Source organism: Rattus norvegicus, chromosome 3 (genome assembly GCF_021556685.1).
Source record: "Rattus norvegicus strain SHRSP/BbbUtx chromosome 3, alternate assembly SHRSP_T2T, whole genome shotgun sequence".
NCBI classification, from domain to species: domain Eukaryota; kingdom Metazoa; phylum Chordata; class Mammalia; order Rodentia; family Muridae; genus Rattus; species Rattus norvegicus.
In genome coordinates, this window is record NC_141536.1 from 136,010,224 (window position 1) to 136,029,829 (window position 19,606).

A 19,606-nucleotide genomic window follows, 5' to 3' on the forward strand; every position below is an offset into this window, starting at 1 on the left:
GTGTTGGGGTTCACTTTGCACCTTTTTTGAGACAGGCTGTCTTTTGTTGCTTACTGGTTGGTGTGCCAGGTTAAATGGCTAGTGAGCTGCCCAGGATTGTCCTGTTTTTGCTTTCCATCCTGTCATAGGAACACTGGTATTGCTGATATAAAGTTCCACACCTTAGATTCATGTGGGCTCTGAGGATTTGAATTCAGATCCTTACGCTGGTGGGGCTAGTGCTGTACCATCTTCCCAACCCTCAATACATTCTGAAGTAACAAATCAGTGGATTCTGCTGCTATAGACCTTCAAGAGACATATTGTACATGTGGGAGTGTGCACTCCAGAGAGCAGACAAGACAGCAGATGATTATATTGGATTCTATATCAAGACTTCCCTCTTCCTAAATTCTTGTTTGAATTCAGAAAAAAAAAACCCAGTATAGGGGTAGTGGATTGTAACAAAAATACATAAAAGAAAACAAACACTTCCTTAGGGATAAAACAGTTGCTAACCTTTGGTAAACTAATTATAAATTTGGAGAAGACAGATAACTCACAAGCTTCAGTGAGAAGGGACCACAATACAGACCTGGAGACTTCAGAGAGATGATGGTAAGATATGATGAGTCTGCTACTAGGAAGGATGGATGTAAACAGACGTAGAAGCCTACTTTGGTAGGGATGCAAAGGGCTTAGGTATGTTTTGAAGTCTGCTGGGGAAAAGGATATCGTTGTTTTTAGGACCCCCTGGCCATCATCATTTTTGCTTTTGCTTGTTTGTTTTTGTCCACTGGACACAAGCTGGAGTTAGCTGAAAAGGGGAGCCTAGGTGGAGAAAACGCTTCCATTACGTTTCCTGTAGGAAGTCTGAAGGACATTTTCTTGATTAATGATTGATGTGGGAGGGCCCAGCCCTCTGTAGGTGGCACCATCCCTTTTAGGTGCTCTCTAGTTGTATAAGAAAACAGACTGAGGAAGCCATGAGGAGCAACTCAGTAAGCAGTGTTCACCAATGGCCCCTTTGTCAGTTCCTGCCTTTGAGTTCCTGCTCTGACTTGTCTGGATATTGGATTACAAACTGTAAGATAAAGGCCTTTCCTCCTCAAAATGCTCTCTGTCGTGCTGCTTTATCAAGGCAATAGAAACCTAACTAAGACAGCATTCACCCTCACGCTGTCTTGAGAGATCATTTCCTCCCACATGGAAGCTCTAGGACGGGGTTTTCAATCGTGTCCACAGTCCTGTCCCTTTCCATGGTGCCAGATCGATAGTTCTGCCTCTACACTGTCCCCAAGGCAACGGTTAGGTTCTGGGTCTTTTTTTTTTCCTTTTTCTTTTTTTTTTTTTTGAACCTTCAAAGTTTAAATGTCTTGGTCTCCCAAGGCATGGCGGACCATTTGAGCATGAGTTCTTTTTTCCATGCTGGCAATTTTCAGAGCGTTTCTAGCTTATTCATCCCCTTGCCTCATTTACTTCTCATCAGTAGTCCCAGAAGTGAGACAGAGTGTAGAGCATTTCTCCTGAGAAATCTGGCATGGGGCAAATGATAGAGGTGGGTGTGGATGCATATCTGCAGATGCCCCTTTATGAGTCCAATCAGCTTCTAGGCCCATGACTGCCATTTGTGTTCATTTCTACAGACCCATTTCATGCCATTCTGATTCTCCTAGGCACTGGGCTGCAAAGCACAGACGGGGCAGGGCCTCAGGTAGGAAGTAGAGGAGTGATGGGTTGACCACCAGATTGGTCGATATGGTAGAGAAGATGATCTCCCAGTAGTGACTCTGACCCCTCTCATTGGGGTCCTCTGAGGCTCCAAGACCATGGGCATCTGCTTTTTAATTCCAAATATGCAAGACCCTACCTTACCTCATGAGAGTTTTTGTGACCCCACCGGTTCTGAAATTCAGAGTAGTAAGGGTAAATTGGTTAGATTTATAATCCCGAACTCCACATCCGTTCATATCAGGGATGGGCAGGGTGGGGGGTGGGTGAGGGTAGGGGGAAGCAGACTGGGAGATGTACAAGCAGAGGATATGTTGCATAATACCCATGAGCCTGTGGCTTATGTCCCCAAGGTCTTGAAAATGTGGGCTCCTCTTCTGCCTTCGGCTTTTAGACAAAGAATGGGTCAAGGTGGAGGAGTAGAGATGCCATTGGCAAGACGCCCTAGTCAAAGTGAGGCTCTTAGCACTCCAGGGCCTCCGGTGGGCAGGGCCGTGTGGGATGCACTACCATTTGCGGCTGCGCCACCCCTCCACTCGAGCATCCTCAGCTCTCGGTGCGGATTCTAAGGACAGCTATGTTGTGGAAGTCGGTCCTGCCCGTGGCACTCATTGTGCTGGGGATTCATGATTGCAACTTCAAGTTTATAGAGATCGACAAGAATGATAATGATTTTGTCATGTCTATGGAGCATGTCCTGTTCCACTTCAATGAAAACCAGAATGATGATTTTGCCTACAAGTTCCTGAGAGTCCGGAGAAGTCTTCGTAAGGTGAATAGCCTGCTTCCTGCCTGGTGCAATAGCCTGCTTCCTGCCTGGTGCCTGCATTCATTCCAACACCTGGCAGGACTAGAGGACCTCTGGGTTTGTAGTAAGTTAAAACCAAGGCTTTTATTTGATAGAATTAAAAAAAACCCCTTAATTTAGTGCTAGAAAAAGCTCCAGACTTTGGACTTATTTTAAAGTGAGTGTAGCCTCTAAAAAGTAGGGGAGAAGGGAGGCACCAATGTCTCAATCTGAGTTCCGGGTGAAGGAAATCGAATCAGTACTGAGGGATGTTAGAACGGTAGAGAGCCAGGTGATGAGAGAAGGTGGCACCGGAACTAGCAGTACAAGGTTTCCCACAGCAGACAGTTGGCAGCAAATGTGACGTGATGACAGGTACCTTTGGGGAGCCAGGTGAACTGGGCATTGTTCAGTAGGGTGGGAACGTGTACTGGGTTCCTGGTGTTATGAGTATCACTGCTGGGATGACGTTTGTGTAGGCAATTGGCTGTGGAGTTAGACAGGGGCTCACTCTTTCACACTACTATGCTAGCTCCAATTCCATGAGTAAAATACGAGGCCAGGCAGAGTGAATGTGGTGAAACAGGATCATGGGAGCTGGAGAAGGTAAGAAAGTGATGACTCTTTGGGTGGGTAGAAAGTGTAGTTGTCACAGATACACTCACAGAAGAGGATGAAGCAAGCATACTCAGGAGATCCAAGTCTCCTGGAAGGAGGTACTGTGACTCTATGATTTGAGGTGAGGGGGAATACTGAGGAGTAGGTGTGCAGAAGAGGCGTGGCAGCAAGGAGGCAGGATACCAAGCTGGGAGTACTGGGATTCCACTAGGTAGTGCTCCTCTGGTGAACTCCCAAACCTTTCACTCGAGTCTTACTAAGCGTAGTGGCCCACACAGCCTCTGGACGAGAACCTTTATTTAGACCAAGACGAAGAGAGTGGTGATTTGGTCACCAGTAAGTGGGAGTTGGAGCAGATGTGTGTGCTGGCCTGGTTGAAAAGTGAGTAGGTTCAAGGAGGGACCCTATAAAGTGTTTTTCTGGGCCAAAGGGGTAGGAATACTATCAAATCAACAAGCGAACAACAACAGAAATAGAATAAGAGGATTTGAGGAAAGACTGAAGCAATCTGAATTGACATGTAACATTGTTGTAGTTCTGAAGTAGCCTCATGGGACTGACCTCAAGGAAGTGTTCATAAAGCTGTTAAAGCCTGCATAAATTCAGATGACATCATCATGTATTGATGGGAAGTGTTACCACTGAGACCAGTCTTTCTATTGGCTTCCTTCGGATAGAATGATGTTTCTTTCTCACATCATGGCCCCCACATGAAGATCCATGAGGCAGGTAGAATTGCAGAAGGTCACAGATTTGTGGCATAATTTTATAGTTGAAGGTCTGGGAATACCCCCTATTGCCCAGGGATACGATACTCTCTGGTCTTTCTTTCCTGACCTTTGATGATTCCACTTCTTAAAGCTGATTCCAATCTTGGGCTCTGAACCATAGTGTTCCTCCTTACTAGAATTCTTCCTGCTGCTTCCAGGCAGGGGTCCCAAGCCTGACTCACTGTGTGTACTATGTAGGAAAGATATATGAGACAATACCTGTATGCTGTTAGTGTGTGTCAGATATAAGTGTATGACAGTGTCGTTGGCATGAGTTGAGGCATGTGTATGAGACTGTTAATGGGTAATTGGTGTTGTTGTGTGTCTGGCTCAAGTGTGTTGTTGGTTAGTAGTGAGTATGAGAATATTGCCTTGTGCTTGACATGAGTTCATATTGCTGTCATCTGTGTAGATTCCTGAACCCCTGGACCCCAGAATTTCCAGGTCTGCTGAGTGAGACATATGTTCTACCTGCTCATGACAGATTGGCTCACCTATTCTAGGTCAAGGAGTCACTCAGCAGTTACCTCTGATACTGCTTGGGTGAACATTTGATAATTGTCATAGTGTCCTGTGTGTGGCTGCTGTGGATTTAATTGTGTGAATATGTTGTACCCCGGATAGTTGCTACTCTGTTACTAAGAACTATGGGGCATTTACCAGGGGAAAATTGACTGAAAGAAGACTCAATGTTTCCCCTATTGTACTTAATAGACATTGGGAGCTCTGGGGATCAAACTTTGTGCTTTGAGCATGCCAAGCACATACTCCCCAACTAAGCTATATCCCCAGATAAATGGACATTATCTTTTGTGTAGAATTAAAAGGAAATTTTGAAAAAAGTAGATTAAAAGACGGCTGGCTGTGGAAGAGTATGCCTGTAACCCCAGTACTTGGGAGGCTGAGGAGCAGTAAGATCGAAAGTTAGACGTCATCTTGCACTATACTGACTGTCTTAAAAAGGCAAAATGACAGCAACAAAGAAAAAAACCCTACCCCCCCCCACAAATCAGAGAAACAAGATAGTAAGTGCTCTGTGCTATTTATTTTCTGTCTGTTTAACTTTTACATTTTCTGCTTGTTTTTCTATTGAGTTCTCTCACTTATTTCCAATTAAATATTTTCTAACAGTTTTGCAATTTCTTCTTGACAGAAATATACGCAGAAGTATTTAGTAGACCTGGAGATGGGCCGTACACTTTGTGGGAAATATGATGAAGACATTGACAATTGTCCATTGCAGGAAGGCCCAGGAGAGAAAAAGGTTTGGGATTAAATCAACCCCATCTATCGACAATCTTTTGGGAAAGAATGCAGAAAGGACTCTTTTAGGCAGACAGAGCCTGCCTCTCAAGGCTGGGGCAGTCTTCTGCTCCTATCCCAGCTGCCTGGCCACAGGCAACCTCCAGGCACCCACGTGGTCTCCATCGGTGATGGAATCTTCCCTGTGGTTCCAGCCCTATGCCATCAGAGACCTCTGAGGTTCAGGAAAACAAGGGGTTCATGTTCTCCTTTTAGTTACCAGTCTTCCACTGTTTGCTTTTTGGGGAGTGAGAACGCTTTAGTCTGTCTGCTTGCTCAGCCTTTCCCTTTAGCTCCTGGCTGGTAAGGGTGGTTCCTGGTGACAACCTTGTCCTATATCTGACATGTGAGTTTGTACTGCTGTTCTCTTGGGAAATTCCTAAACAATTTCTCAAGCATTTCCCTGTCTTTAAGGACCCTTGGGAAGGGATAGAAGTTCACCTATCACCCTAGGTGTCAGGGAAGCTGTGAGGACAGAATGCTTAACATGAGCGACTACCCCAGCAAGGTGCTTTTTCAGGAGATCCTGGGCTCAGGTGGGGGAGTTGTTACAAATTCTGTTATTTGTTCTTGTAGAGCTTTGAGCTTCATGAGTCTTGCTATAGGTTACTGTGTTTTAACTTTTCTTGTTTTTTTTAAACATAGTTTTTATAATCTAAATAGCTTTAATGCATTGCATTTTTCCAATTTATGCTTTGTGCCTTTTTTTTTTTCAGGTACGCTGCACTTACATTGTGGAGACTAGAGTATGGGTCACTGAGTTCACCATCTTGAACAGCACCTGTGTGCAGACTTAAGTGGGGCAAGGGTCTTTCTGTGCCTGTAGCTGAAGGCTCCTTTCCTCTAGAGGGTCACTGTCTGTGTCCTTGGGTCTTTTTAGTACCAGCACAATTAAAGTCTTACAAACCATTTTGAGTCCTTAAATAGTATGTAGAGTTTTCTGTATTGACTGTTTGCCACAGAAGCCACACTCACTGACAAGCAATAGAGATTCTATAATCTATATTATCACCCTATGTGAAGGTGCAGAGTATGGAGTAGATTTTATGAAGTAGTTCACTGTTTATTTCAAATTTTCATTCATTCATTTTTCTATCATCTCATATTTGTATGTAGTTCTCTCTTTCTTTCTTTCTTTCTTTCTTTCTTTCTTTCTTTGTTTCTCTCTCCCTTTGCTTGTTTCTTTGTTTCCTCCTTTCTTTCTTTCTTTGTTTCTTTGTTTCTCTCTCCCTTTGTTTCTTTGTTTGTTTCCTCCTTTCTTTCTTTCTTTCTTTGTTTTTCTCTCTCCCTTTGCTTCTTTGTTTCTTTGTTTCCTCCTTTCTTTCTTTCTTTGTTTCTCTCTCCCTTTGTTTCTTTGTTTATTTGTTTCCTTCTTTCTTTCTTTCTTTCTCTCTCCCTTTGTTTCTTTCTTTGTTTCTTTGTTTGTTTCTTTCTTCCTTCCTTCCTTTCTTTCTTCCTTCCTTCCTCCCTCTCTCCCTCCCTCCCTTCCTTCTTTCCTTCCTTCCTTCCTTCCTTCCTTCCTTCCTTCCTTCCTTCCTTCCTTCCTTCACATCCCTCATTCACATGTTCAAAAGAAAGGCAGAGCTGACTAGGAGCAGCCAGCTGAATCACAGTGGATGATCTTTCTGCAGAGGATTGGAGACAGACTCGTGTGTGTGTGTGTGTGTGTGTGTGTGTGTGTGTGTGTGTGTGTCTGTCTGTCTGTCTCTCTCTCTCTCCCTCTGTGTGTGTGTGTGTGTGTGTGTGTGTGTGTGTTAGATTAGAATTAACAATGATAAAATTCTACCCCTGTGTACACTGGTGGCTGCTGACAAGAACATTTTCCTGATAGATTAGTCTCAGTGTTTTTACCTATTCGCTGAACTCCATGTTTCTCACCCAGGTCCCAGTATGGGCTTTTATGGTTGTCAGCACCATTCACTGCCCCAAGAGAGGCACAGTTTTGCTTTTAGGCCAAGAAATACTGCAGTCTACTTCCTCAGATTCTGGGAATGGCTTTGGAAGGACAAAAGATAGGCAAGTGGGAGGTGGAACACTACAGAGAAGGGAAGGCGATGGTAATATTATCTGGAAGAATACTCAGAACGGGAGGCCTAGTGGTCTTTTCTATCTTGGGCCTCTGGAATTTCAATTTCATTGATCTATGGAGAAGAATCAATTCTTTCTCGGCCTTCCCATTCCTGTGAGTTTGTCACAGTGCTCATGGGTCAAAGTTTTTAGAACTATCGCTGCAGCTCCTTGAATGTAGCACAGTGGCTGGCTTTGGCCCTTTGACATGTGTATAGGATTTAGAACATCTCAACATCTGGCTTCTATTACTATGTTACAGCTATGTGGTCAGCACAGCTGGAATCTTATTATAAGAGCCCTAAGACTTGAAGGGTAGAGCTCTTGTCCATGGACCCAATGGCTCTTGTTCATGGACCCAATGTCCTTCTGATCAGCATTGTTCTTAGGCAGGAACATTTCCCCAACTCCTATTTCACTTCAGGAACGTTCCTGACCTGCTTCGTTTTCATGATATGCATATTGCATTCTGCTTCAATACACAAAATCCTCCGTGGTTCATTTTACATTTCTCTGAAAGATTAACCAAAACATCTGTCTCTACTACAGTAAAAAAGCAAAACAAACAAACATCAAGTAGATTCTGTGTCCCCAGGACACAATACATTTGTTGTTTGGTTTTCACAGGTAAAGTTGCAAGATGGTTCTCCAAAGAATTCAAGAAACCAAATTAATTACAAGGAGTGTTTTGTCTGTGGTCTCCATTTGACTGATCCTAGCCTTCATAGTATGTAAAACAAGATCATCTTGTCAACTTCCTTGAGTCAGCGCTCAGGGCTCATTGCTAGGGCTTCTAATGTTATATCTGTCACCCTTGTCTTCTGATCAACTCAACTTAGCTTTGTAATGAAATCAGTTTGTTCAAAGGCTATCTGCATTCCCACAATCATGGCAGCACTGCTCCTAGTAGCCAACATGTGGGAACAACCTAAATGCTCATGACAGATGAATGCTTAAGGGATTATGTGCCATGAATACCAAAATGTTTTTTAGTCATGAAAAAAGAAAATACTGCCATTTTTGACAGGGTGGATGGATCCTGAAGAGATAGAACAGACATATAATAACAAATACAGCAAGACCTAACTCATAGATGGAATTTAATGAAAACTCAAATCCACACCGAGAGGGAGTGGTAGAGATTACAAGGCAGGATATGTTGTTCAAAAAGTACAAATTTTCAGGATGGTCATATTGTAATAATTTATTCGCTTGTGGAAATCCACTAACAGTAAATTTGAAGGTGTTTTTATTACAAGAAAAAGTAACTATTTGAGGTGATGAATACTCTATTTCACTGTTGTATATATCACCTCACATAGTTATTTCATGATGTAAGATTACAACAAAATATCTTCCCTCTAAAAGTATATTATTGCTATCAACAATATCTCAAGAGAGCTAGGAATGAAAATAAAGAACATAAACACTGCAACTATCCTCCATCACATAAAAATACAGTAATCCTCAAAGGAGTGGTAAAAATGATAGAAATTAAATATTGGAGATATGTTTTCTAAGATTAAAAGAACAAAGTCAGCCACAGCTGCATAAGAAACAGCTTCAGTTGTACAGTAGCTTTATTTTAAACATTATTAGGAACTTTGAAACTGTTTTCCACTGAAATCACTTCTCTGGATATGTGCACAAAGGAGATAAAATAACTACCTATTGAAGTTCTTGCACTTCCTTGCTCATTGAAGCATTATTCATAATAGCTGAGATGGAAATAATTGAAATGTCTGTGAATGAGTCAATAGATCAAGAAAATGTTGTACCATGTACACAAAGGAATAGTATTCAGCCTTAGAAAGAGATTGTACCATTTGCCACAACATAGATAGATGGAAGGACAGCCATGCTAAGGAAAGGTGATAAGATGGTAGTTACCCAATTGGCATTGTTGAGACAGATATTGAAAACGTGGATGATTTGAATGAGATGGCCCCCACAGGTTTCTATGAAAGCTCATCTCTCTCTCCCTTTCTCCTTCCCCTCAATCTCTCTCATTCCCTCTTATTTCCTCTCTCTGCCTCCTGTTTGTGGATCAGATGTTCTAAGCTCTCAGTTACTGCCCCAGTGTCATGTCCCCATCTTACTGCCAAATTTCTGGCTATGATGATTCCTGCACTCTATCCCTCTGGATCCCCGAGCCCCCAAATTAAATGATTTCTATAATAAATTTCCTTGGTATATGGTCTTCGTCATAGCAATAGAAAAGTAACCAAGACACATGTGCAGTAGGGGAGGAGGCAGAAAATGGAGAGTTTTGAGTCAAATATACAAAATGGATCTGTAGGATGAATATAAGTCAAAGATACAAAATGGACCTGAAAGATAAGTATATCCAGAGACCAGTGATTCTGTGCTAAACATGAACACTGGAGTAAACAACTGTATTGTGTTACAGAGTTTTGCTGAATGTACAGAATTTAAACTATAATCTAGACTCTAGATTATAACTGCTCTTGCCACAAAGGGAAATAGGTAATTTGTGTGTAGAAGTGATGGTTGCCAGGCTTCCATTGTTGGATACAAGGCTGTATTGAATGCCTTTCAAGGTAAAAAACTTTTTTTTTGCTTCATGACTTGAATTGGTATTGTTCAGACAAATATTGAAAACATGGATGATTTTAAGAGCTCTAAGTATTTTGTCAAGTTGCTTTCCAAAAACGATTGTACCACTTTACAATCTCAAAGTATATTGAGCATATAATTGATAATCTTGTTATTTAAACGTGAAAGAAATCAGTTATTGTTTTAAGTTACAAATAGTTTTAAAAATGTCACAAATGACAGAGGCTACAAAAATTGAGGTAGATAAAGTTGTCCACATAAAAATGCTGCTGCTGCTGCTGCTGCTGCTGCTGCTGCTGCTGCTGCTGCTGCTGCTGCTGCTACTGCTGCTGCTGCTGCTGCTGCTGCTAATGATGATGATAAGTGGCACGAAGTTGAGAAAGAGATGAATTGGTGGGTTCCGGGGGAGTTGAAGGAGACAGTGGAGGTGGATAATATCAAAATACACCATATGCATGATAAAATATTTAAAAAGTAAGTTAAGTGTTATTTTTGAAAAATTAAAGTTCTAATGGGAAATACTGATAAAAATTGGAAAGATGGATAAATTAATAAGACAGACAGATGATGGATGACAGACCTACTCAGTATATTTAAAATGTAACATTAATTATATTATTAATTCCTCCATGGGTTCTTAATATTAAGTTATTAAAAAATAACAAAGGCTACACTTGGAAAGTGGCTAAAATGATTAAGACATTAACAGCAGAAGGCATACTGTGAAAATCATGCCTATCCTTGGAAATAATACAAATAACATCGAAGATATCAAGTCAATAACTGTTATAGACAACTGTGAAAGTTTAAGTAGGCTGAATGTAAGAGGTTGAGGATTGACACGACTCACTATCTCCCTTCTCAAAATGTGATCTGGTCTGGCTTGGGTCTGCAGGACTTTGGTCTCATATCAACACCCCTAAAATTAGATGCATATTAAATGCACTTTACCAGTTCTCAAAGTTGGCAACACATTGGCACCACTGGTGAAACATAAAAACCACTCATTTTCTGACTCTACTTCAAGGTTCTCTGATTTTACTGGTAAAATGAAACCTGGCACACCAAGGTTCCCCCAAGTTCTTCAGTGGCTTAAAGATTTATTAATTTTTTATTTTACATGTTTGAGTCTTTTACATGCATGGATGTTTCTGTACCACCTATGTGCTTGGTGCCTGAGAAAATCAGAAGATAGCATTGGATCCCCTAGGATTAGTGTTACAGTAGTGAGTTACCATGTGCATGCTGGGAATTCAACCTGGGTCTTCAAGAAGAGCAACAACTACTCAACTTTTGAGAGCTCTCCAGCCCCACATTTGCTTTTTATATGGAGTAAAATTAGAAAAACCGTGAATATATTTCCAGTGACTCAGAGATTTGGTAATGAATAGTAAATGCCCATCTCTATGCAGCTATTATAAACAATTCCCCATCTAGTTCTTTGCATGAGTTCTCACAGATACTGAGGAAGCACTTACTACTTTACTGTTGGCCACAGCAGAGAATGGAAAATCACCAAGTAACACAGTGGTAGAGTGTTTAGAGTCTGGTGTATATACTCCAGTGTTTTATAACCTACCTATATTCTATGGCCAAAATGCTATCAATCTTTGCAATTGGTGGTAAGTAATCACACCCAGGAATTTACTAGACATGAATTTTGGACATCTACAATGTCACACATGTGCAGCCTGCTTCCACCCTCTCAGGCTCAGCTCTGGTAGAACAGTGGAGGAAGAGGCTGATGGCTTAAGCACAGGAGCCCAGGGACCAGCTGTTTGTTAGAGTGAGGTAGACACAGGTAGGCACATGATTTCCCCAAGTGGAAGGTGCTTGCCTGTTGTCTCCAGCCCACTGAACAGCCTGGACCCAATGGCTATAGGCCAGAAGATGAAAAGAGCTGCTATGAGGCGGGGTCACATGTGCTATATTGCATCACAAAGCATTACCTCCCTGTAGAGCTGGGGCTTCAGGTCAGGACTTACATATCTGCCTGACTAGGGCATAAATGTGAACTGAGAGTGCTGGAGACCCAGAAGAACCACAAGCTGGGGTGGCCAGAGTGAGGAACGAGCCCAGCAGGAAGAGCAAGTTGGACAGTCACAGAAAGGTAGGGCCAGAGAACACTGGGATACACCACCTTTTATAGTTCCACTTTACAGGACAGAGTAGAGAGTAACAGGCTTGAGCCATGTGAAAACACATCAGGCTCTTCCTGAAGGGATGTTTCTCTTGATGAGTGGATTGTACCCACAATGAAGGCAAGAGGCAAAGGCAAGTGGCAGAGTCTCTTTAATCGGGGTTGCTATTGATAGGGTCATTTTTTGACAAGGAGAGAGATGGCTCATGTAGGTGTCCCAAAGAGTTATGTCTTGAACCCAGCTATGCTGATACTGGGAAGGTAAGTTCTTGTAAGATCCTTGAACTGCAAAATGTATCAGAATCAAATGGAATCATTTTGTTGTGCCTTAACGAGATTATATAAATGAAACATAAAGCCAGAGACTCTGATGCTGAGAGTGACCTTGTGCTATGTGCCGTGAGAACAAAAACAGTTCTCAAAAACTCTCCAAGGACCATAATCTTGTACAAAAGCCATTCAACCTTCCACAGAAGATAAACCTGCAAGGACAGCTACCCACTAGTGTGTATTTAACCTTGGACTGATGCTACCTTCATTACTGATTCTTGCAGCTACGGCTTCATTTCATAAAATCCTCCTCATTTTAACTTTAAACATTTATCTCAGTCTCCTTGAATGTGACCATTGTTTCTTAAGGAACACATTTTCCCCTTGTAAGGCTCTGCTGTTTCTAAGTAAATGTATTTTTTGCATATCTTCTGTATATGAGAGAGAGAGAGAGAGAGAGAGAGAGAGAGAGAGAGAGAGAGAGAGAGAGAGAGTAATGTATCACATGATGTGTCACAGCATACTTTTGGAGGTCAGAGGACAGTTTGCAGGAGCTGTTTCTCTTCTTCCAACACGTGGGTCCCGGGTATTCAATTCAAGTCTTCAGATTCAACAACACGTGTCTTAACCCTCTGAGTTATCCCCTTGGACCTACACATAATCTTCAGAAAGCTTTTCTCTAGTATTTAGTTATTTCTCTTGCTATTTAGTTTGACAGACCTACAGTGGCTGCTTCATTGCAGCTCAAGCCCCAAGGAGACGTGGAGGACATCACTTGTACCTTTTGACTGAGGGACCATGACAAAACCCTTGTTGCTCTCCTTGATCTTCTTCATCATTCCAGCGGCCCTGGCAGTTGATGTGGATCAGTCTAAGAATGAAGTGAAGGCACAGAGGTACTTTGGATCCATTAGTATCTCCAATGCCAATGTGAAGCAATGTGTTTGGTTTGCCATGAAAGAATACAACAAAGGAAGTGAGGACAAATACCTCTTCCTTCTGGACAAGACACTCCATGCCACACTTCAGGTAAGAAAGTTCCATTTGTGCAGCATGTTTACATAACGTGGCAAAGGTGGAGGACAGGTTGCAAAAGTAGACAAATGAGACAAAAGGTGACAGTACAATCCTAAACGTATGACTTGTTATGCACAAACTCACGGTGACAAAAGCAATATGTACACATGTACTTTCTACATGTGCTGTACTCCTACTGGCCTGTCCTATTTTCTTTACTTTTAGTTTTTAAATTTATTCTTAATTATGTGCATGGATGTGTGTGCTGGGGTGGGGAGTTGTGTGTTCCGTCCAGAAGAGGACATTGGATCCCCTGAATCTACAGTTATAGCAGTTGGGAGTCACCAGAATGGGTTCTGGAAGCTGAAATCGGCTCCACTTCAAGAGTGGTGTGTGCTTTTAGCTGCTGAGCTATGTGCACTAATGTTTTAATCCAATGTACATTTAGTAGAAGAAAAGATATTCTTGTTTTATCATAAAGGCATGTCTCTTTTCACAATGCCATGCACTGCCCAGCTCTAGGGAGCACTGTGCGTGTGAAATCCAATGGGCACAGTGCTTCCTGGAGTTTTCAGCACAATGTTTACTGCTCTGTTTAGTAGTAGAAAGCTTCTTCAGTGTTGACTTTCAGGAGTTAAAAATAGCAGCATCAGTTGATGATGTGACTGAGTTGAAGAAGTTTTTCAACAACCAGGTCACTGTTGTCAGAACTTATGCCCTCTCTACCTCAGAAAAATGTGTCATTAACATTGTACTTCTAGGATGTGATGCTGCTGGTGCAGCACCTTTTACTGACTGGTCATAGACCACAGCCCACTGCTTCCCTTTCATTGGTGTTTAGGCAACGCATACATTGATTAGTAGTAAGTTTCTCATTAGCTTCAAGAAGCCATTTTGTTTTAGCTACTGGAGGTGAGATGGTGAAATGGACAGCACTCATCACGGACCTTAGGGAGTCGGGAAAGGAAAACCTGTCATTCTGTGCTGTAGTACAGCACAGAGGAGCAGCACACCAGGGGAACTCCTCTTAGACAATGCTTTCCCCCCACAGAATGTGTAAATGCCCTCCTGAACACACCAAATATAATAAAATGAGAGTCTTTGAGTGGAATCCAGGAGACAGTAGGTGTTCAACTCTTCCAGATGATGTTAGTACATAGTGTTGGAAAGAGCTGTCAATTTCCAGGGTGACCCTGAAGATATGGCCTGAAGACAGAGCAAGAGTTAATGGTGTGGGGGAGGCTGTTGGGAGGTGCATCTTCCCAGAAACAGAGAACCATGGTAGGATTTGAAATCTGGTAGTATATTTTGGACGCCATCCACGAGGCACTGGAGAGGTAGAGCAGAAGGGAGACAGGGCAGTAGTAGGCGGTTGACACAAGGGTGAGTTAATGAGAGTGATAGAATTGGTCTTCCTGACCTTGGGAAGATATACAGAGTGCACTCAGAGCAGGGTCCACCTTGTGGGTGATTGGGCTATTTATCTCCCAGTTCCCTTTTGTCCATGGTTGAGAGCTGCTACAGGAGCCCTTGGTCCCTGTTTGAAACAGGAAGTCTCAGGCAATAACCACAGGAACCTGGAACAGTAATTGGGAACAATACTGATAGCATCTGCTTTGAGAGGAAAGCAGGAAGGATCAGGGATGAGAGGGTGGAAAGTGCAGCCAGGCACTCTAGACTCCTTCAGAGAGGCTTCCAGCATGGCACAGTGCCATGCCTGGCTTTAAGAGAGGATCACGATTTTTAACTTGATGTAGGAACACACACATATTAAGTTAGGAAGCCCTTAGGATCCTTGTGATTAAATTTGAGTTTCAAGGTTCTTTTTCTTTCTCTGTCATTGTTATTATTGTTGTGTTGGCGGTTGAGCCAAGCATCTTCATGACGATCCACCCATATCTTTTGCTATGTCCTAAGCTCCAAAATTTGAGTTTTAAAAATAGCATCCCGGTAAACTTATTTTAAAAAAGAAGTCGTGAAGATACAGCCAGGATGTCCACATGACAGCATGGTCTAGCCTCTTGGCTTAGTTCTCCTTTCTTTGTAGCCAGCAATAAGAAAGCCTTCACTATTCCAGGCTGGCTTAGCAAAGATGGCAGATGTGTGAGCCTGATGGGCGTGTCATGCAAGCCCTAATGCTGACTGTTTTCTTTCAAAAACCAGGATCAGTTACAAGATGCACACCCATTTTCTCTGTGCCTTTTTGCCCTTGGAAATAAAAAGGGAGTGACACCCTTACCGAGGACTGAGGATTCTCTGAGTTCTTCCCCCTCTGCAGAGACTTTAAAACTTGAGGCTAGCAGAGCCAGCATGCTAAGAGTTGGCAAAAAACCATTACAGATTGAGGCGCTCCTACCTCAAATGCTGGGGACAAGATGAATTTCAGGACATTTGGATTTTGTAATATTTGTCCACATGTTAGAAGATATTTTGGAAACAGGTTCCAAATTGAAAACCAAATGCCTTTATTGTCCATACACATCTCATACACATAGCATGAAGGTAACTGCACACTATTTTTACTACGCTTGCATTAATTTTTTCTGTTTATTGTTTTAGAACCCCCTATGTGTGTATAATGTACTTTGATTGTATCCCCCATTATCATTTTTGCTCCTCCTTCAATGCCCTTCCTATCTTCATCCCTTTTTGTTCTTGGGTCCTACTGAATAAACAAGGATGGAGAGTTATTGGAGCAAAGACAACTTAGCAGAAGTTACACCTCCGAGGAATATGCTTCCTCTTCCATTAGCCATTAACTGCCCATAGCTCTCCAGGGAGCGGTAGGACCTTATGAGCTCTACATGACAGAATATGAATGGACCTAGCCTTGTGTTGGCTTTGTGCTGGTAGCTACGACTGCTATGAGTTCATGGGTACAATAGCTGTGACTGTCACATCCAGAAGATAACACTTCACAACACTCCTCCCTTTCCTCTGGCTCCTACTTTCTTTCTGTGTTTTCCTTGACATTCCCTAAGCTTTTGTAGGGGTGATGTAGTCGTCTTGTTTAGGGCTGAGTACTGATGAACGATTTATTCTCAGCACACTGATGGGTCTCTGTATTAGCTCTCAGTCACTGTAGACAGAAGTGTCTTGGGCCCAGGCTGTGAGCTGTGCTAATCTATGGCTATAAAATAAATGTTTAGAGGGTGTACTTGGATCATGACTGAAACCTGTGCCATAAGGTCACTTGTGAAATTTTCTACTCATGGCATCCTGTTGATTATTTAAAAGTTTCATATTTTGGAGTAAGTATGAGTTCAGATTTTCAGATAAGGATTTCATGAACAAGACTATCTGTTCCACAGTATTGTCAGCTTTCTCAAGTCCATCACTAACTCCCAAACCCAATGTGTAGCTGTGTCAGGGATGGTATCTTGTGGCCAGGTTCTTTCCTCTAACACAGGCCAGAGTCACTTTTGCTAATGTTTAGAGCACAGCAAAAATAAATTTGACCTAATAGAGGTTTGTAGAGAGACCTGATAAAGATCCAAATAACTTCTGTAGTCCTTTCAAAGCAAACACAGAGGTTTAAATGAACATCAGAAGGAACCTCTGGTGAATTCAAATACTAATGAATGAGTTGATATCCATTTCTTTCATTAAACCCACACTAAAGCCCCTGTGCTGAGCCGGAGTGAGGGATGTAGTCCAGAGAGGTTCCAAACATGGAAAATTCACAGAGCTCTGAATGGGGCATATGGGAAAAGGACTTGGGCCCTTATGCCTAGGGGCTATCTTCATTGGGACTGATTCTGGGAACTGCCTTTCCCTTTCTGCCTTGCTCTTTTTTGGGTCTAGACCAGCAGTTCTCAACCTTTCTAATGCTGTTACCCTTTAATACAGTTCCTCATTTGCTACTTTGTAACTATAATTTTGCTATTGCTATGAATTGTAATGTAAATATTGGTGTTTTGTGATGGTCTTAGGCAACCCCTGTGAAAGGGTCAGTTTACCCTCACATGGGTTATGACCCCCAGGTTGGGAACCTATGTTCTAGACTCTGAAACAGGAGATGACCTTAGAAGGACCTGCCTTCAGGTGGCTTTTAACAGTGTTTCACTTCAAGTGCCATTCTATAATGCAAATCTTTGCAACGATGGAATTCAGCAATGGCACTGTCCTTTCCCTGACCACATGTCTGTGGAGAGAGAAAAGTAGAAAGGTCACAGAGAGAAGGATTTGCATATTTCTCAAAACATTTTTAACCCAAATTGCCCCATTGTTTATTGACAGATCACAGACCGCATGGAATACCACATTGATGTTCAGATCTCCCGCAGCAATTGCAGAAAACCTTTAAACAATACTGAAAACTGCATCCCTCAAAAAAATCCCAAACTGGAAAAGGTAAGTGACTTCAAATCCCATCTAGGGTTATCAAAACTTCAAGGCTGCCCTGACTTCCTAGGGGGTCTGGATTGCCTGCCATGTGGGGTTCCAGAAAGCCCACTTTGCCACCATCAGCCTAGAAGATGCAGCATATCATCAAAGTCACTCCCAACCCCAAGGCTCCCTTCAGCTCTGGACTTTTGATGCAGGAGAAACTATTGAAATATGTTTTCTGAAAGTCTGTCCTGAGACTAGTCCAGCTGGTGAGGTGACTCACTCATGCTGTGCAGGTATGAAGGAAGTCTGTTGGGAGATAGCCATCCTCACTTAGAGCACAGGTACTATTTATCTGCAGCAGGCTTATTCCAAATGCTAAGGATTAGGCAATATCTAGAACAGACAGCATCTCAAGCTTTCTGTGCACACTCAAGATTTAAAGGGGCTATCACATCCAGGCAGTACTAGGTACCCGAAAGGACAAATATGTCCGCCCTCAGCATGTCCTGAGGCCATGTCACCTATCTGCTTTGTCATTTATTGTTGCTTGGTAGATTGTGATTATTTTATGTTTATATCTCCTGCTTGGCTCCTAGAAGTTTTAGGACAGTTGGTAACATGTCTTGTAGCATATTCCTAGGTTGATGCCTAAGAACAGGGCAGTTCCTTTTCTCTTGACATGCTACTGATGTTCTTTGCTGCTGTCTTTTTCAGAAATTAAGTTGCAGCTTTCTGGTAGGAGCACTTCCCTGGAATGGTGAGTTCGACCTGTTGAGCAAAGAATGCAAAGATGTCTAAGGGTGTCTTGGAGTGCGCCTCCCCCTTCTGGGTCTGCTTTTCTCTGTAATAAAGAGCAACATCTGGTTCAAGTCTGTCACCAACACACTTTCCTCATGTGTGCTCCTGTCCACTTGCTTTTTTATTTCTTAGGTTTATAATATAGGGAAGGGGTAAAATACGGGCTCTGCTCAGTTGCCAAAGATAAATCCTCAGCTGCAGCCAGGTTGAAGGTCCACCAGAATGTGGACTACACTTGTTTTCCATGGCCAATGGAAGAAAGAGTTTATTTTCTTTCAGTAATAATCCCTTACAGAGACCTGAACCTGGTGAGTATTGTTCAACAGATTTCTTGTAGATGCCTCACTGGACCTGAGGCTTCTTTCTATCTAAGAGTTCTAGGTGTGATATCGTGTCATGGGGAGCAGCCCATCCCTGGGGGCGGACAGTGATTTATGAATTGGAGGACATTTGTTCTTTCTTTTGATGTGAGAAATGGTCAGAAAGAGAAAGTGAGAGACAAAAGTGAACTCTGTTGTCTGAATGTATTTGTGCATGTGTGGGGAGAAAGAATTCCGCAGAGAGTGAGGACAGAAGAAAGGGAGCGGGAAAGATAGAAGTGGGTAAGCATGGGTGATGGCAGGAGGTAGAATTCCTTGGCAGAAAGTAACATACTGAGGTTGGATAGGTGGCTCAGTGATTAAGAGCACTTGCTACTTTTTTTTTTTGGAGGGCCTAAGTTGGATTGCCAGAACCCAATGGCAACTCACAAAACCATCTGAACTCCAGTACTAGAGAATTCAACACCTCAACATCCTCTTTTGGTTTCTATGGATACTATATGTGCAGTGCTGCACATTGAGCATGACCATGCATGTGCACACACATAAGTATGTAGGCAAAACACTCATAACCAGAAAATAAAAATAACTCCAAAAAACCACATTTCTAATTGGTAATACTTTCAGTTTTGTGACATAACGAAGTTAACATTATTTTGCTTGACTGGTTAAGATGATAAATTTTGTGTTATATTTTACCACCATTTAAAAAAATTAAATGTCCTTTTCATTTTTATTTCATTTCTGTAGTTATGGGGATGAAACCCACTGTTTTGAGTGACACATCTATATCCTTCTCTCCTCCTCCTCCTCCTCCTCCTCCTCTTCCTCCTCTTCCTCCTCTTCCTCCTCCTCCTCTTCCTCCTCTTCCTCTTCCTCCTCCTCCTCCTCTTCCTCC

General features: G+C 42.3%; 2 protein-coding genes across 4 annotated transcripts; both read left to right on the forward strand.

The window, feature by feature from the left end:
- Positions 1-2,248: 2,248 nt before the first annotated feature.
- On the forward strand, positions 2,249-6,111 carry Cst12 (cystatin 12). Its single transcript, NM_153734.2, has 3 exons — positions 2,249-2,482; positions 5,039-5,149; positions 5,904-6,111. The coding sequence occupies exons 1-3, from the start codon at positions 2,288-2,290 to the stop codon at positions 5,982-5,984; spliced, it is 387 nt and encodes a 128-aa protein (NP_714956.2). The 5' UTR covers positions 2,249-2,287; the 3' UTR covers positions 5,985-6,111.
- Positions 6,112-11,825: 5,714 nt separating this feature from the next.
- On the forward strand, positions 11,826-18,472 carry Cst8 (cystatin 8). 3 transcript variants are annotated; one of them, XM_087651522.1, is made up of 4 exons: positions 11,826-11,941; positions 12,985-13,270; positions 17,498-17,611; positions 18,305-18,459. In XM_087651522.1, the coding sequence occupies exons 2-4, from the start codon at positions 13,040-13,042 to the stop codon at positions 18,386-18,388; spliced, it is 429 nt and encodes a 142-aa protein (XP_087507648.1). In that variant the 5' UTR covers positions 11,826-11,941; positions 12,985-13,039; the 3' UTR covers positions 18,389-18,459.
- The last annotated feature ends 1,134 nt before the right edge of the window (positions 18,473-19,606 follow it).

Coding starts and splice junctions, on each gene's coding strand:
- Cst12 (NM_153734.2), top strand. CDS start 2,288: ATGTTGTGGAAGTCGGTCCTGCCCGTGGCACTCATTGTGCTGGGGATT. Junction 2,483..5,038: donor TCCGGAGAAGTCTTCGTAAG/GTGAATAGCCTG, acceptor TCTTCTTGACAG/AAATATACGCAGAAGTATTT. Junction 5,150..5,903: donor AAGGCCCAGGAGAGAAAAAG/GTTTGGGATTAA, acceptor TTTTTTTTTCAG/GTACGCTGCACTTACATTGT.
- Cst8 (XM_087651522.1), top strand. CDS start 13,040: ATGACAAAACCCTTGTTGCTCTCCTTGATCTTCTTCATCATTCCAGCG. Junction 13,271..17,497: donor CACTCCATGCCACACTTCAG/GTAAGAAAGTTC, acceptor GTTTATTGACAG/ATCACAGACCGCATGGAATA. Junction 17,612..18,304: donor AAAATCCCAAACTGGAAAAG/GTAAGTGACTTC, acceptor TGTCTTTTTCAG/AAATTAAGTTGCAGCTTTCT.